The sequence below is a fragment of the Anser anser genome (genome assembly GCF_964211835.1).
Source record: "Anser anser genome assembly, chromosome: Z".
In the NCBI taxonomy this organism is placed as follows: Eukaryota; Metazoa; Chordata; class Aves; order Anseriformes; family Anatidae; genus Anser; species Anser anser.
Window position 1 is genome coordinate 19,644,480 of NC_139723.1, and position 17,632 is coordinate 19,662,111.

Consider the following 17,632-nt stretch of genomic DNA (forward strand, 5'->3'; position numbering starts at 1 on the left):
AGGTGGCTTTTGAAGATCTCCAAGGAAGGAAATTCCACAGTCTCTCTGGGCAACCTGTACCAGTGCTTTGTCACCAGCACAGTACAGAAATGCTTCCTGATGTTTAGATGGGAACCTCTTTTGTTCCAGTTTGTGCCCATTGCCTCTTGTCCTGGCACTAGTTACCACTGAAAAGAGCCTGGCTGTGTGAAAAGAGCCTCTTTACACCCTCCCTTCAGGTATTTGGACAAGTTAATAAGATCCCCCGAGCCTCCTCTTCCCAAGCTGAACAGTCCCACCTCTCAGCCTTTCCTTGTAGGAGAGGTGCTCCAGTCCTTCCATCTTCCAATCCCTTGACCATTTTCATGGCCCTCTGCTGGACTTTCTCCAGTATGTCCACATCTCTCCTGAGAAGCTTTTTTATCATCTATTTAAAATGGGTGAAATAAACTTGTGTATTTAATAGAAATCAAACTACGTTGCCTTGTGTCAAGTTTGCTGTCTGAGATCTCTATGTAGAAAACTACCTATTATTATGAAGTGCTATGGTACATTTCTATATCATGTATTAGCCAGATCAGCAAAATAAATATGTAAGCAGTATTTTAGGGTCAAGGAGAAACAAGAAACTGCAAACACTGAATAGCACAGTGGGACACTGATTGTAGGCTTGTCATAAATATTGAACTCTGTAGGTAGGGGATAGGATATTTTTTGTTCATCAGAGCTCTAAGCCCTTGGAATAACTAGAAAGAGAGGGAATGCAGTGGTGGTTTTGGCTTTTCTCTGACAAATGCAAGCTTTTGCATCCTGCATGTGTTTTGATGCACCTGGTGTAAAAGGAAAGCAAAATAAGAATTGTAAAAACGTTACGATTTTCATTTTCAGCGTTAGAATTTTGAATAATGTGAAAAATAATTGTTAAAGTATGCGGTGTTTATCATAGAATGGTACATGTTCAGTCTCATCAGGTGGTCTTAAACCTGCTCTTTGCTTACAGTGGGAGGGACTTTGCTCCCCCAGCCCTCATTTCAGGTTCAGGGACTCAAGAGATGTGGGAAGCCTGACTGCCAGTGAAGACTGAGACAAAGAAGTTGTTGAATACCTGAGCCTTCTCCATGTCCGTTGTTACCAGTTCACCCTTCTCATCCATCAGAGGGGGCACACTCTCCTTTTCTGACCAACATACCTATAGAATCCCTTCTTGTTATTCTTTGCATCCCTTGCCAAGCTCAGTTCCATTCATGCCCTGGCTTTCCTGATCTTATCCCTCCACATTCAGACTGCATCCCTGTACTCTCTTCCCAGGCCACATGTCCCTGCTTCCACTGCCTGTGCATTTCTTTATTGTGCCTCAGTTTGACCAGCAGGTCCTTGTTCAGCCATTCCAGACGTCTGCCCTCCGTGCCCACTTTCTTACGCAGGGGGATGGAGAGTTCTTGTGCTCTAAGGAAAACATCCTTAAAGAGTTTCCAGCTCTGTTCAGCTCCCTAAGGATGGTGTTTCAGGGGATCTCATCCACTGGGTCTTTAAACAGCTTGAAGTTTGCTCTTTGGAAGTTCAGGGTTCTGACTTTGCTCTTAGCCAGGCCCATATTCCTCAAGATCACAAACTCAACCAGGGCATGGCCACTGCAGCCCAAATTGCCTCCAATCTCAACCTTTTCATCTGCATTGGTAAGCACCAGGGCCAGTAACGCTTCTCCTGTGGTTGGTTTGTCTAATACCTGGACCAAGAAGTTATCCTTAGCACACTCTAGGAATCTTCTAGATTGCTTACAGCCTGCACTGTAGCTTTCCCAGCAGACATCTGGGTGGTTGAAGTCCCCCATTTACGGACAGCTAACCTTTTCGTGAGGTACAAACTCCCCCATATTATTAGAGTAAGATGAGACATCTGCTTTTTTATAAAACATTAAATATTATGTTGATCAATTTTTAAAAAGTTAATGTAAAACTGTATGTTGGGTAGAAGATACTCAAGGAATATTGTGTAATTTTTTAGCCTTTTCTTCCATCACAAAGTAGAGTGGAATATGATTCAGAAGAGAGTCAGGAAAGCGGTGAAGATGATGAGGATACTGATGGAGATGTGTTTGCAACAAATTCACGTAATCAGGAGCATTCCAATTCAAATTCGTACAGGTGAGTAACTTCTTAGAATGCAGGGTCTTCTGCAATGGTTGGATTTGCATTTCTGGCTTTTTACTTTTGAGATAATACACCAGTTACCTGATGTTTTCTGAAAGTGCATTATCTAGACTTATTAGTTAATTTTTCACAACGATTATTGTATTCATTAATACGTGGTACAGTGATCTTTCAATTTAAAATATGTATAATATTCTGAAATACTGTTTGTAGTTATCAACAGTTTATCATGAGGATTTAAAGCATTAAGAAATTGTAACTGAATGCATGAAAAAAATAACTTTCCGATTGGCAAGTGACTTGTATTCTCTTGCTAGTTGGTCACTGATGCGATTGGCAATGGTTCAGCTGGTACTTCACAACTTGAAGATTTTTTACCCTTTGGCTGGACATGATCTTTCAGGTAGTAAGCAACAGAGTTTTCTCTTTGTATGTAATGGTCATGTTTTGAACAGTAAATACGTTTGAACGTTATTTTTAGTCCTGAAGTTTTTTTTCCATAGTCTGGGGTTAAATTGTTCTGATAATGTTTACCATAATGTTATGTTTATGAAATAATATTGTCAGTGGTTAAGAGGAGTGGGTGAGAAGGAATGCCCAGCAGTTAGCAGGAGTCTCTGCATACTTCATTTTTTCTATGCCTCTAAGTCATGCAAGAATGTTTACAATATTTATTTCTTGGTGGAAACCCTATATTTTTTGTAATGCAAATTACATTATTCCTACCACTTGTTTAATTTCTGTTGGCCTTCTAGGCTATTCCTTTATGTAGCAGTGCTAGCCCAAAGTAGTTAATCTGTGCAAATACGTGCAATTGTCAAATTTTGAAGTTTGAATAAAGCTTATTTTTGGAGGTATTTGAAATACACTTAAGCATTCAGCTGTGGAGTTGTCTAAATTGTGGTTATAGGGGAGAATTAGGGTAGTTTATTTTTGTTTATGTGTCATTCTAGAGCTTCCAGTTAGCTCCCCAATATGCCATGCAGTTCTGAAAACACTACAGCGCTGGGAACAAGTTCTTCAGCGACGTCTTGAGCTATATGGTGGTCCACCTCAACATTATATTTCAGTTCATGCTTCTGAAGATGCTCTAGCTGCTGGTCCTGCATTGCTTCGCCATAAAAGTTTACTTGAACCTACAAACACTCCGTTCAAGTGAGTCTAATTTCTGTAAATGCTGACTATAATATAGTAAATAAATGAAGTGTTAACGTTGTCGGTGCATGAGATAGGCCATAACTTTCATAGCAGTGTCATGCTAGTTTCTAGATTTGCTGTAATCCTTTGTAAAACTGTGGGTATGCGTCAGAATTCATGCACATCTGGTGCAGAGCAAAACCAGAAAAAGCAGCCAAAGTTTCTAATTTTCTTTTTTAACTAATAACAATATGGAAGAGCTGTGGTTGACAATAAAATTAAGAATACCAAATTTGCCCTGAGATGATAATTAAGGATGAGTAACAATTAAATAATTGTCCCACCTTTGGAGGGAATAAAATTGTTCTTGTCAGTATCCTTTCCTAAAATCAAAGAAAAAATATTTAATAAATTGCATCGTTGTGGTAATTCTATATAATTACATCTTCAGTCAGAAGATTTTCTCAGTTTCTTAAACGTTCTTCTCTTAAAAAGATGTCTGCTGCCTTAATTTTACTGTTACCTTTAGTTTCAGAATCAACAGATAGTCTGGCTTTTTGTTGTAAAGTACTTCAGGCTTATCATGCTTCATTTTAGTAACTTGCGTTGATTAAAGATGAACAGCTTGATGTGCATTTGCTACCTGGCTTTATTCTAAAATCATAATTTAAAGTGATTTGAGTGTTTCATGGGTTTGACTTACCATTATCAGCTGTTTGTATTTACAAGTTTTGCTTTGCTGTACAGTTTTCAGGGATAAGTATCAACATTTGAAGTCTGATCTGAATCTACAGTCCTTCTGGTTTTTATTGCTTTTTGGTTGGTTGGTTGGGTTTTGGTTTTTTTTTTTTTTTACTAAAAAGTCATGGTTGTTTCAGATGTTGCATAACTGATAATGTGTTTCTGGAAGGAAGGGTCAGTCATTCATTGTCTTTGTAGTAGAAGCACTCAGTGGCAATAAAGAGAAAAAATCCATGTTGTGAAGAATGAGGTGGACTAATAAATAATCTGTATATTGACCTTATTTTTGCGTAATCTCCTAAAGTGATTTATCTCAGCTGCCCCAAGATAGGAGGTTAAAATGCATCATGTTCTTTTCTTCGTTGTGGTCATCCTACTCTTACATGTAGGTTTATCAGGAAGATGGTACCAGAGTGTTTGTGGATAGGTGTTATGGTGTTTAGCTGTAGTTTTGCCTTAGCATTTCTTCTGACTATAGTTTGATTAGAATATAAGTTATTGCAATGTCTCGTAAGTATGAGTAATATTTGATTTTTTTTTCTCTAGATCTAATAGTCATGTTGCCCTATCTGTGAAGAGGCTCTGGCAGTACTTGGTTAAACAGGAAGAAGTCCAGGAAACCTTTATCAGAAATATTTTTACAAAGAAGCGATGCTTAAATGAGGTTGGTATGGCATATAGGGTACATAATATGTTGCAGGTAGCTTTCAGTGAAGTTATCTGGCTGGCTTGTTTGTTTCCAGGGTATGAACGGATAACCAACTTGGCCCTGACAAAAACCTACAGTATTTTTTATTAAAAACAGAAATAATCAGTCTGTGATTGTAAATTGACAGAAAAAACTTTGCTAAAGTCAGCCTCTCTCTAAGGTTGATATAGAAGTTACCTCAAAAGAATGACAAACATCAAAATTTCAAAGGCCAAAAATGGTGACCTAATCAAAATTTTAAAGTTTGAGTTTCTCCCTACCATGGTCATCCTGCATTTACTCACTGGTTTTTATCACGTTATGACTCAATTTTAACTTTAAAAAAAAAAAAAAGAAAAGAAAAAGAAAAAAAGAGGTCAGGGCTGTCATGTAACAGGTTTTATCTCTCGTAACTTCTTCCAGGCTCTAGCTTTCCAGGTTGCAGACTTTGTTAAATGTGTTCCAGCTCCGGTTCTGAAATGGAGTCTTGTTTATTTCCTCTCTTCAGTTTCTCTTTTTTTTTTGCTTACCCTTACTCCCAGCAGTTCAGAGAAACTCATTGTTTCACTTAAAACACATGCACAAAAAAAAAAAAATCTGAGTAGCAGAATTAGAGGAGAAAGAAGCAGGTCAAAACAAACTAAAATATACAGGAGGAGTATTCATGACTAATAAAACAATGGTAGCAAATAGTTGTGTATGAGCTAATCTTTGTACTGTCACCGCTGGAATATTACCTTGTTTGGGTATTTGTGTTGAAGCTATTTGTGTTCAGTATAGACTACATTTAAAAGGAAAGTTGTTCTTTTTGTCTTGTGTTTGAAGATGCACCATTTCTGATAATGTTTTCCATTAACGCAGCCATGTTGCTGTGTTGTATGATAAGGTGTTTTGGAATATTTTAGATATGCTTTACACGTTTCTAAGCCTTGCACCAGCATATTTTATTAGCTTTATTTTGTATCTTCTTGTTACTAACAATATGTCAATGGATTTTACTTATATTCCAAGAAATTAGATTTTGGAGATGACAGTGCTGTTACAATAGAAAAAAACTGGTGCTTTCTGAAATCAAGTAAGAGAACATAAATTTAGGAATTACTGTTACTAGGTAACAGAAAATGTAAATGAAGTATATGTGTGTGCGAACAGACTGTGCTTTAATTGTGCTTTAATTGTGTTGGGCTAAACAATAAGGGGCTAAGGATTTCCTTGATATCTTGCATGTTATGTCTTATTTCTACTCTTTGTTCTGTGGTTGTTCCTTTCTTGGTGAAGTCATTAGAGGACCATAATGAAACCATGAAAAATTCTATGGTGGAGGAGCCCATCATCAATAAGGTACACAGTAGTAATAATCAAATTGATTAGACTGTACATCATTATGAAATCTTTCCTTTTTAACATGGTGCTGGTACCCCTTAAAAAGACATTGCTGATGTAGCAAACTGAAAAAATCAGTTTTTCAAAAGACTTGAGTTATAGAAACAAAGACATCCTGTCATGTCCCTGAGCTACCTTTTTATGATTAATTATATGGTAAAACAGTATTAGCAAGCAGGTAGTTGGAACTGACTGGGAAAAACAACTTAATTTTTTGAGGGTTTCTTTATCACATAACACAGTCGTGGTGGTTTTGCCCTGCTGGGCAGCTAAACTCTACCACAACTGCTCTTTCATTTGCCCTCCTCAAAGAAAAAGGCTCACAGGTTGAGATCAGGATAATGTAATTAAAGGGAAAAGAAAGAGGGGGAGAACAAAACAAAACAAAGCTGCATGGAAGCAAGGGGGGGGGGGGGGGGCGGAAATTGCTGTTATTACCCATCAACAAGCAATGTTTGGCCACATCCTGGGAGGCAGGACCAGGTGCAAGTAGCTGTTGTTTGGGAGGACAGACATCTTCATGATGAGAACCCACACCCTCTCCATCCCCTTTCCCAGCTTTTATTGCTGAGTGTGACACCATCTGGTATGGAATATCCCTTTGGTTGGTTTAGCTGCCCTGGTGATGTCCCCTCCCCACCTCTTGCTTGCCCCAGCCTGCTGGCTCTGTGGGGATTGGAGGTCTTGATGCTGTGCCAGCACTGCTCAGCAGTAGACAAAACACTGGTGTGGTATCAGGACTACAAATGCAGAGCACAACACTCTATGGGCTGCTGCAGGGAAAGGTAACTCCAAAACAGCCAAACCCATTCCAAAAGATCAGGTTTTGTTTTTACTTTTAATAAAAGGTATTCTTCTCTGTGGTATGTAGCAGCAACAGCTCTTTTCCAAACCTTGAAAAAGATCATTTGTACTTTGAGAGCACCATCTTACTGCTTTTAAGAGAAGTAAGAAATTTAGATGAAGAGGCTAGAGGAACTGTAGCTCTGGAATAATGTTATCTTTTTGTAAAAGGTACCAAATGTTAATTGAGGTTTGAATGTATGTCATCATTTGTGTTTGCCAGTACCTTTTTTTTACTGTACAATTATTTTGTAACTACAGCTGACCAGAGTCTGTAGTCTGTCAGTTTAATACATGTAATGGTGCCCTATTCAATTTTGAACAAGAGTACTACAGTGCTGATGAAGGTGTAGTTTAGAATTTTATTGTATGCTGGCGTGTACCTGGATGCACTTTTAAAATGAGAAAAGGTAGGCAAGATTCAAATGCAACATTAAATTACATGAAAGAAAAGAGAACTTGATAGTAAAAAGACATTTTTTATAACAGCTGCTGTTTTGTAGTACTAAAATGTGACAGGGCACAGTAGCAGATTTATGTAATTGTGGAAAATGGTGAATAGAGAAACAGAGAAAGGTCAAATATTTTCCTGATCAGGATCTTGTCTGCACCTTCATTCAGACTGTTTCATCAGTTCTAGTGCTAAAAAATAAATTGTAAATACATCAAGACTCAATACTTTTTTATTACTGACACCTTCAGGTGTCACTGTCCACATCAAGCCTCAGTGATTTTCAGCATACCTGGAAAATTTGAGAATGAACGTTGTGTTGTGACTTCTGTGACAAATTAAGTCACCTGTGTTGGTGGGATAATCTTAAGATGTCAGTGGGAAGCTAAATTAGTTTACACGAAACAGGTTTACTGTAATAACTGCAGGTCACATGGTCATATTTTTTCATATTTTTTTAGAATTAAAATTGAGGGAGGAAGTATGAGATTTCATGCAATCCATTGCTTGGTCTCTGTACTTCCAGGAAAAAAAAAAAAAAACAAAAAAAACCACTGTTGCACATAAGTTTTTTGCATTTAAATATGCTTTACTTTTCAAATACAGATAGAACCAGATTTGGGATACCCAGGAGGCAAGGCAAGAATAATTCATAAAGAGTCTGACATCATTACTGCTTTTGCAGTCAATAAGGTGAGCATAAAGGATGTAGGATCATGTAATTGTGTTGTACTTCCATCCATTAAAGAGGTAGCAGTCTCATTACAAACAGGCGGTATATCCGTGGCAAGCTGTCCTGGTACAGCTTGAATTCCCAGTACTCCCTTCTCTAAAGCAGTTCTTATTTATCTTACCATAATTAAAGATATATTACAAATTGTCTTCCTTTTTTATTGTGGAGTGGATGGAGGGAAGGGAGGAGTGACCTCTACTTTTTCTTTAAGCTTGTGTGTAAGACAAGATTCTCCACTCCTCTCTCTTTTTCCTCTCTCTTTCAAAGAAGTCAACTTACTTTCTCCTGTTTAACCATTTAAGCCTTAAATAAATGAGTGAAAGTGAGGTTGGTTCCAAGCATTATAGTACAGTATGAGATAGTTAAGTCTTTGTTATCCTCTGAGTAAAGCAAGGAGAAACTAGAGCTGCTTGAGAGGTATAAAATAAATGTTGGGTGTGATGCTGTCCTGGATAGAAATAAACTTTTAAAAGGAAACTTCAAGCTTAGCCTGTTATAGTATATAGATTTGTAGACATAAATGTTTGCTCTTGTGTATGGATTAACTGTTTGGGATGTTTTTGAACAACCAGCACCCACGTATTCCTTCTGTAACCGTTTCTCTGTATGTGACTTTTTTCAGGCAAATCGGAACTGCATTGCAATAGCATCAAGTCATGACATTCAAGAATTAGACGTTTCTGCGATTTTAGCTACACAAATCTACACCTGGGTTGATGATGATGTGGAAATAGAAAATAAAGGGTATATTTCCTATGTTTCCAATATCACAGGTTGACTGTGTAAATCAGCATAACAAAGCACAGCATTTAATACTGTTATTTGGAATCTAACTTATGTTGTTTCATTTATAGGGCAGATGATTTCTTAGTTATACATGCTCGTGATGATCTGGTAAATGTTCAGGGAACCACTCCTTATACCCATAGTAATCCTGGCACACCCATCAATATGCCTTGGCTTGGTAGTACGCAAACTGGCAGGGGCGCGTCTGTGGTAAGTCTCTTGTCAAAGATTAGCCTTATATACTCCATCTATTTTTCTATTTCTGTCTGCTCACTGTTGCTGTTTTTTTTCCTTACGATTAACATGTAAGTAACTGTAGCCTTTCTGTGTAATTAAGGTGAACTGGATTTTTCTTTATAATCATCCGATTAATAGGTTAAAATACTGCACAGAATTTGATTCACCAACTAAGCAAGCAAAGTTTTTAGTCAAGCCATTTATGCTTTTTTTACTTACGATACATCATTTGAAAATAAAGACTCAAGGTTGAGTGAAGAAGTTGCAGCTTAAATTGTTCTTTAATGAGCTGAGGCCAAATGCATTTTCTAAAAATGCATTAATTCAAATGTGAGGAGATAAATTCATAGAAAACGGACTGAAATGTTTGTGTAAAATATCGAGGTAGTTTTTAGTTGAAGCAGAATCTGAAGTTTCATTCTGAGTTCCAGACTATTCCAGATTTTATTTAAAAGTAAATACCAGTTACTGCTATAGTACAAACTGATTTTGTATTGCACTGTATATTGTTAATGGGCCTTGCAGAAAGGATAGTGAATGAACACCTAAAACAGATTTCGTTGGTAGGACAGGGGCTTCTAGTGAATTGAATTAAACTCTGGAACCGAGCAAATTAAATTTGGGGAAAAAATGGAGATTCCTGTCTTCATAAGAAGAATGAGTAAGGCAATATTTCAGAAACAGGACCAGCTACAGACATAATGTGTAGTTTGAGCTATGTGTTACTGATGATAGTGGGTTTTTTAAGCTCCAAAGCTGTTGTCAGCTTGCCTTGTTTTCTTTGAAGGGCTATGCAGTTTCCCCTATAATTTTGCTTAGTAGCATTATTAAATGTTTCCATTCTGAGGATCATGTTTTTACAGGATGTAATCAATTTCACTGTTTGGCATTTCTAAAAAAAAACCAAAACAAACAAACAAAAAAAACCTAGAGTGAAGAACATCCAGTAAATCATGACTATGTCCACGTGACTAAATTGATCCTTTTGATAATAGAGGTGACACTGGTACAATGGTGGCTTGTATTTGTAGAAGTAGATACTGTGTCTGGAGAAAAAATATTTACTCTAGATCAGATTTAATTCTGATCAAATGATAATTCTATTCTGGCTCTTGGCATACTTACCTTAGTTCCTATGCAGCACAGATGCTGTCTAATAATGCAGGTCTGGTGATTAGTTAGCTACAAGGTGCTTAGTTGGAGCCACTTAACTGGGCTGAAACAGTCACACAAGACACCTTTATCTCTCAGCCTGTCTTCACAGAGATGTGGAGTTTTCCTGGGTAATTGAATGCATGAAGTCTTGTCACTTGGCTGCACTTCATGGCATTTAACAGCTCAAGGCAAGTCGATAAGTGTAGCAGAATGAAAGAACCATATGTTAATTTATATTTATACAAATAGCTTAGTTTGAGTATTAGGAGCAGTAAATTAAGAATGAGCATTGCAACAATGCTAATGTTATCCACATGTGGAATTGGCTGTTGTACCAGTATCTACATCTCTGCATTGTATTTAGGAATTGCTGATGCCAGTTACCATTTTTCCAGCTCTGCTATCACAATCAGGTCTTACCACAAGTGTTTTTTGAAAGCTTGCCATTTTCTTCTCTCACTTTCAGATACATTCAGATATACTTTCTCTGTGTGTGTATGTGTGTGTAAGTAATGTGTGTGTGTGTGTATTTCTCAACGAAGTAATTGCATACTCTGTTAATGCAAACTGTTCTTATATGGCTTTCTATTTTATGTGTTGCAAAACTGCTTTCCTAAAGATATATGGCTGTGCTTGTGTTGAATGCATTTGCTGTTAAACTTTGGACCTAAGTTTTGGTTGGCATTCTGGTGGATTCTGGCAGAGGAGTAGAGAACCAACCACACCTGCCCTATAGGGAGGGGTTACAAAGGTACTGAATGAAGGACAAAGTAAATGAAGGAAGATACAGGATTCTTGAGAGAAAATGGTGTTACTCAAATCTGGAGGAAAACCAACTTGAACAAAAATTTTCAGTTACTACTATTTGGTACTTTGTTCCTTCACATACTGCTTTTGATCTTTGTTCCCATCTTCGCTTTTCCATGATTTGCAGCCCATTTAGTAGATCTATAGCATACTGTTCTTTACTGCTGCTGGCTTTTCAGTCATGTTGTCTTTGCTTCACTTCCATCAGCAAGGGAAACTATTGGACTTTTATATGATACTCAAGAGTTAACTACATTTTATTAGCTCTAAGGTTTTTTTTTTGTTACTAGTCTTCACTGTTTCCTCTTACTCAATTCATACAAGGTAAGTGCAGATCACCACCAGACCTTTCACCTGATCCTTCAGCTATAAAACAACACAATTTTGGTGAAGAAAGAATGAGCATGAATAACTTTCAAACTCTTTTTCAGTAATATATATACATAAACAGTGAATTCAGAGAGCAAAGTATTGCAATTGTTTGCTGACTGGTATACACATTACTGTTGGAGGAGTATTGTCCTCTAAAAATGTCTTGTTCTAGAATGTAAAATGTTCTTTTATTCACCAGTATTTTACCAGGACTTTGAGCTTTTTTCTTTATGATTTAAAGTACTTCTAGGAAAAAAGGAAAAACCATGTATTTGAAAACCTTGATTTATATGTTGCTTTATCTTCAGGAAAGTGTTTGGAAATAAATTTCAGTGACTGACAGGCTTTCCCTTAAACAAATAATAAAGCTTTGAGAACTGAAGGGTCTAAATCTGCTTCCAAAATGCAATCAGAAGGATTGCAATTATCTCACTAATCAGAGGAGGAAAAAATCTCACAAACAAAAAGCACAAACAGGAAATTTTAGCAACACTTTAAAGTGTTCTTCCTGCTATTTGCCAATTGAAAACATTGGAAAACATTGCTTTCCAGCTCTTCAGAGCATATGTAATAATATGGAACAAGTAATAGTTTGTTATTTATACTTTATTCCAGTTGACACCCTAACATGTTTGGAGGTCAGGGGAGAATAGCATACTTAAAATACTTGACTATCTGATGTTTCAGTGGCAAAACAGTGGCAAAACACTGTACAGAATTACAGTTGTTGAAAGGAGTTCAGTGCCGACTTGGTAGCAATGAGTAAGTGATAAGCTGCTGTGTTGAAAGTGAGGTCTCTGTCAACAAACTTTTATCGTTTAAAGTTAACACCTGGCCTGAATGTGAATTTATGCTGTTTTCTTTCATGAATGTTCAAATAAATAACACATGCATGAGTAAGATAAATCCAACAATTCTGAGGAAAAAATCTTCCAAATTGCCTGATGCTTTTGAGGAGAACTGACAAGAAATAAAAGAATGAAGACTTAACTCTGACATATAGTCAAAGAAAAGAAGGGAAGAGGCGTGCAAGGAAAATCCAGATGCATTTCCCTGATGAGAAGTCCCCACATTGTCTTTCCAGTTGGGGTATTGTGGATTGGACTTCACTTAATTTGATGTGGTTTTAATCTTAATTGTCTGATGTCTCCAGTCCTGAAACCTTCACAGTGAGGAATTAAGTAAGCCTATAAGGATAAACAGCATTCTTGGTAATGTATCTTACAGAAAAGTTTGGAATTTTTGGAACCAAAGCGTTGCTGAAAATCTGTTGGATCTGTATTTGCAAAATTAGTAAATGCTTTTAAATAACATTTGATTAACCAGTTACTAGGTATGTTGCTTATTCTGGATGGCCACAGATAAGTTACTTTTCAGTCAATGACAATAAATTAACTAGACTTGAACTAATATATTCCCTCCTATTTTTTTTACATCTGTTAAAGTTTGTTTACCTCTTTCTTTACATGCTTCTGCCTCTCTCTTGCTTATCTTACAATATTCAGGAATATTCCAATAAATTTAATGGAATCAGAAAGGAATTGGCAAGAAAAGAGGTAAGACTGCAGTCTGAGGAGTGTTTATATTTGGATCCATAAGTCTCTGAAGCAAAGATTAATATTTTCCAACATGTATAAAGCCACAAAAGTATTAATATCTATGCTAGTCCTGGAAGAAACTGACTTCTGTCTGAATTTCTAAAAATAGTACTTACTTTCAGTAGGAATTTTGATAGGAAACAAATCGTCTGCCATCAATAATTATTCTAGTTCAGTAAGTTTTTTGTTCAATGGTGGGTTTTAATTTTTTCTATTATTTTGTGTATTAAACAGATGCTCAAGAAGGCTATTAATAATGTCAGAAGAATGGCTTCTCATCCAACATTACCATATTGTAAGTTCAGTGTGTTTTTTATAACTGCAGATTATATAAAAGTTATGTAAAGTTTATACACTACAGAATAGCCTTTGGAAACAATGATTTTTTAAATCAAATGAGTATTGTATTTCTTGTTATTTTGACTTGCATGAAGGATAGAAGGATAAAGCTACATTAGTATCAACAAGTAAATAGCTTCGTATTTCAGAACCATCTAAATATAGTTGTTGAATAATAAATATGTAGAGCTCAATAAGGTTTGAATAGCATGGGTTTAAATTTCAGTGTCACCCATACTACATTATGCCGGATACCGTGACAGATGCTATGGCTTTAACTGTTCTGAGGATTTTGTGAGCTGATGTGAGGTTTCTTAATGTTTTGGAAGAAACCTTCCTGCTCAACTACAGGGATGCCTGCGAAAAGTCAGTTAAATGTTTTCTTTTGCAGATCTGACAGGTGCTCAAGATGGTAGCGTAAGAATGTTTGAATGGGGTCATGCACAGCAAATCACTTGTTTTCGGTCTGGTGGCAACTCAAGGGTAACTCGAATGAGGTTCAATTACCAAGGAAATAAGGTAACTAGAGGATGCTTCTGTATTTATGCTATTCTCTTTCCTCAAACAAGTTGTAAATTAGCTGAAGCATCGTATTCTTCCAATCTCAAGTATCTTCTCTGAATTGTGGGAGATAATTTCTCTGTAACATATACATACATATTTACAATTTATCTCTTTTCAGTTTGGAATTGTTGATGCTGATGGGTATATAAGCTTATATCAAACAAATTGGAAATGCTGCCCACTTACTGGAACCTCACCAAAACCATATTTGGTAAGCAGAAAACTAAACTTGCTTCCATTAACTTCTGTTGTACTCTTTTATTTCCTTGCCTCTTTAGACGTGTTAAGACTGAGCAAAGATTGTACTGATAAACCCGTATTAATCAAGATTTAATAATACATTGTTGCTATTCTGTAGTTCATTTGACAGACAAATACTCAAATTCTAATCATACTACTGAAGTTGTAGAGTAGGAGTTGCAATGTCATAACTGAAATAACTTTAATGTTCCTTGAGAATTATCAATAACCAACAGTTGTTAAATAATCAGTAAAGGGGGACTGGATGGAAAGTATACTTCCATGAAAAATTAACAGTATCAGAAGGTATACATGTACCCTTATGTCCTGTGTGCTTTAAAGTGGTTTTCAAACAACCCACCTTCCTGAGGAAGTTTAAGCTTTCATGTTTACACAATATTTGTTTCTTTTTTAATTAATTATTTCTAAACTGCCTTTTTTCAGACCTGGCAGTGTCATAACAAAACAGCCAATGACTTCGTTTTCATCAGTTCATCATCTTTGATAGCAACAGCAGGATTGTCTTCTGACAATAGGTAACAACTTATTAATTGCTGCTCTGATAATGTGTAAAAATGAAATGGTACCATGTTTTCTTCCCCCTCGCCACGTTCTGCTTCAGCTTTTTGGTGATTCTCCTTAGGCAGTTTAAGAGCAATGTGCATACTTCCTCACCTCTTTGTGAGAGGTAGAGAGAAGCAATATTTACTCCTGAATTCTATTTGCTTACTGAAGGTACGTAGGAGGCACAAAACCTCTGTTCATGTTCCATATGAACCTGTCTTAAAGTATTTTTACAGACTTAAGTACTTCTGTGTAGCTCTTCAGTTAACGCTTTTCTTAGGTTTGGATGAAGTAGTAGCAAGAATTGCTAACATTCAGCTACAAAAAATTGTAATCTCAATATGAATCCTTTATGACAATAAGTGGTAGTAGAATGATTGTGTAGCAGGCATGTTCTTCCAGTGTATGTGTAATTAGGAAGGTAAATTGGGGTCTGCTCAAAATTAATAACTTCTAAAGCTTTTTTTTCCATTCTTTATGCCTGAAACAGTTTTTCTAAGATTCATAAGACTTCATCCAGTTGTTCAAAACATTTAAGCACATTTGGCATTGAATTAAAATTCTTTTTTTCTACAGAAATATTTGTCTTTGGGATACTTTGGTTTCACCTACAAATAGCTTGGTGCATGGTAAGTAAAATACAACGAGCAAAATATTTGATCACAGTAAAAATACCTGTCTTTATGGAAAAGTTACTGTGGAAAGCAGTTTTAATACTACTAGTAGAACATCTTTCACTGCCCCACGTAGTTGCATCAGCAGGAATCTAAAAACAGGTTATTGAGAAATGATATAAGACTATATATAAATGGTTTCATGGACATGAACACCTTCCTTTGCATACCTTCCGTCTTTGCACCACTAGTGCAATCCCTGAAAGCCAGACATCTGTTGTGTTTTTTTTAAGACTGAATAAAACTTTTTTTTATAGTGACTAACATATTTAGAAAACGATAACTATAAAGCTGTAAAAACCACGTTTTTTTTTTCCAGAGCTACCAGAGTTGTGTTTGCATGGATATGCATACACATTCTTCAGCTCCAGGTTCCTATGGCTGTGTCTGTGCTCATAAGTCAGAGAGGCCCCACTCAACACTAAGCATTAGATCAAATAATGGTACTATAAAGATAGCTTTAAACACTTCTAGATATATTATCTGTTTGAAGAATATGAGTGGACATGCTTTTTAAGAACTGTAACATATTTCATTGCCTCAGTTAGAATCTTACACTCAGAAACCATGATTATGAAATGGTTCTCTGAAGTTATGTACATGAATAAATACGCCACATTTTCTAGGAAATCTGCATTGATTTTTATGAATAGATTTGACAAGCAAATATACAAATAAGATCTCATATAGTAATTTTCAGAGTATAACTTCTAAAGATGTGCTCACTACTATATTTGTTAAATACACAGTGCATCTTTGCTTTCAAAGATTGTCCAGTCATTTTTATTCTATGTATTATGCCAAATATATTGTGGAATGTTTTAAATGGTTTCTGGGTGTGTGTGGATACAGCTTTACAAAAATACTTCGGAAGAATTACTCCTGTAAGTATGCTTTTTGAGATGTAATGAATATTTAGCTGGGTTTCATTGTTTCTATTACTAATATTTTGTTGCAGTGGAAAAAAAAATTCCCATGTCTGAAACACAGGATTAGTCTGAGAGAGTGAAGTTGTGAACTCCTTGTAACTGAAGTCTGGTAAATGCTTAGGCATTATATATGAGGTGCATGAAATTTCAAAACATAGATTTAGAGAACCCTTTGAATCACAGGTACAATATATTAACATATTAGGATTTATAGCATCTGGTCTCAAACATACTGAGCTTTGTTCTGATAACTAATCTTACTTTTACTTCTACTCATTTGGAAGAGTAGACATATCCAAATCTGTAAACCAGCAAATCTAAAGTAAAATAGCCAGTGGAAACTATTGTCATATCTGGTCAAGTAATTCAGGAGGACGTTTTGTATAGGAAATATGCCTTGAAATAATAGTTGCTAGAGAACTTGAAAAGTACCTGTTTCTGATCAAGGCTTAATAGTTTGTGATTACACAGGGGCAGGAAGAAGGGTATGATTTTTCTTCCACACAGATTATAACTGCTTCAGTTGGCAATAGTACAACCTCAGGATGTCTGATGTAAACCCAGCTTCAAATACATATATTGTACTGCATTAAGTAGGCTGGCTGTGGTCAGCTGGATTGTGGCTTCAAAGCCACTCTTGTTACTGTGTTGAACTATTAGAGGTTCATGACAAATTAACATTAGTACAGTGTATTTATTTAAATTACTTTGGCTTTCAGCTTTCATCTGTCATGACAGCGGAGCAACTGTTCTAGCATATGCTCCAAAACATCAGCTCTTAATCTCTGGAGGCAGAAAAGGCTTCACATGTATAATTGACCTCCGCCAAAAACAGCAGCAACAATTACTCCAAAGTCATGATTCTCCAGTCAAAGCAATTGCTGTTGATCCTACAGAAGAGTATTTTGTCACAGGATCTGCTGAAGGCAACATAAAGGTATTTAATAAGAGGGAGGGAGCAGAGAGGTAGAGATGATAATGTGTAAATTAATAAAAAGGCACCATGCGTAAGTGTGGAATAATCAGAGATCATATATTCTGCATTTGTTCTCAATCCTTCATTTTCACATATAGTACTTTACTTATGAAATGTTAGTCTTACCTTGCAGTAATCTTAGTACCTCAGTTAATCTTACCTTAGTCATCTAATATATTTCTCAGTATATAGAATGAATATTAATATTCTGTAACCATGTAATTGCAGATTGCTACATATCTTTTCTTTTGTAATTAGTGTCTGAAAGATGAATGCAGAACGTAGT

General features: G+C 36.2%; 1 protein-coding gene across 4 annotated transcripts in view; it reads left to right on the forward strand.

The window, feature by feature from the left end:
- DMXL1 (Dmx like 1) overlaps positions 1 to 17,632 on the forward strand; it is a 90,205-nt gene that overhangs the window by 68,771 nt on the left and 3,802 nt on the right. For 3 of the 4 annotated variants that reach the window (XM_083816222.1, XM_083816220.1, XM_083816221.1), the window contains 14 exons: positions 1,984 to 2,123; positions 2,447 to 2,532; positions 3,083 to 3,284; positions 4,554 to 4,671; positions 5,974 to 6,036; positions 7,979 to 8,065; positions 8,728 to 8,849; positions 8,960 to 9,101; positions 13,295 to 13,355; positions 13,791 to 13,918; positions 14,082 to 14,174; positions 14,648 to 14,739; positions 15,344 to 15,396; positions 17,090 to 17,307. In XM_083816222.1, the coding sequence (XP_083672348.1) occupies positions 1,984 to 2,123; positions 2,447 to 2,532; positions 3,083 to 3,284; positions 4,554 to 4,671; positions 5,974 to 6,036; positions 7,979 to 8,065; positions 8,728 to 8,849; positions 8,960 to 9,101; positions 13,295 to 13,355; positions 13,791 to 13,918; positions 14,082 to 14,174; positions 14,648 to 14,739; positions 15,344 to 15,396; positions 17,090 to 17,307 (1,605 nt within the window). Of the gene's footprint in view, positions 1 to 1,983; positions 2,124 to 2,446; positions 2,533 to 3,082; positions 3,285 to 4,553; positions 4,672 to 5,973; positions 6,037 to 7,978; positions 8,066 to 8,727; positions 8,850 to 8,959; positions 9,102 to 12,967; positions 13,019 to 13,294; positions 13,356 to 13,790; positions 13,919 to 14,081; positions 14,175 to 14,647; positions 14,740 to 15,343; positions 15,397 to 17,089; positions 17,308 to 17,632 lie in introns of all 4 variants that reach the window. The other variant, XM_083816223.1, reaches the window with a different exon arrangement.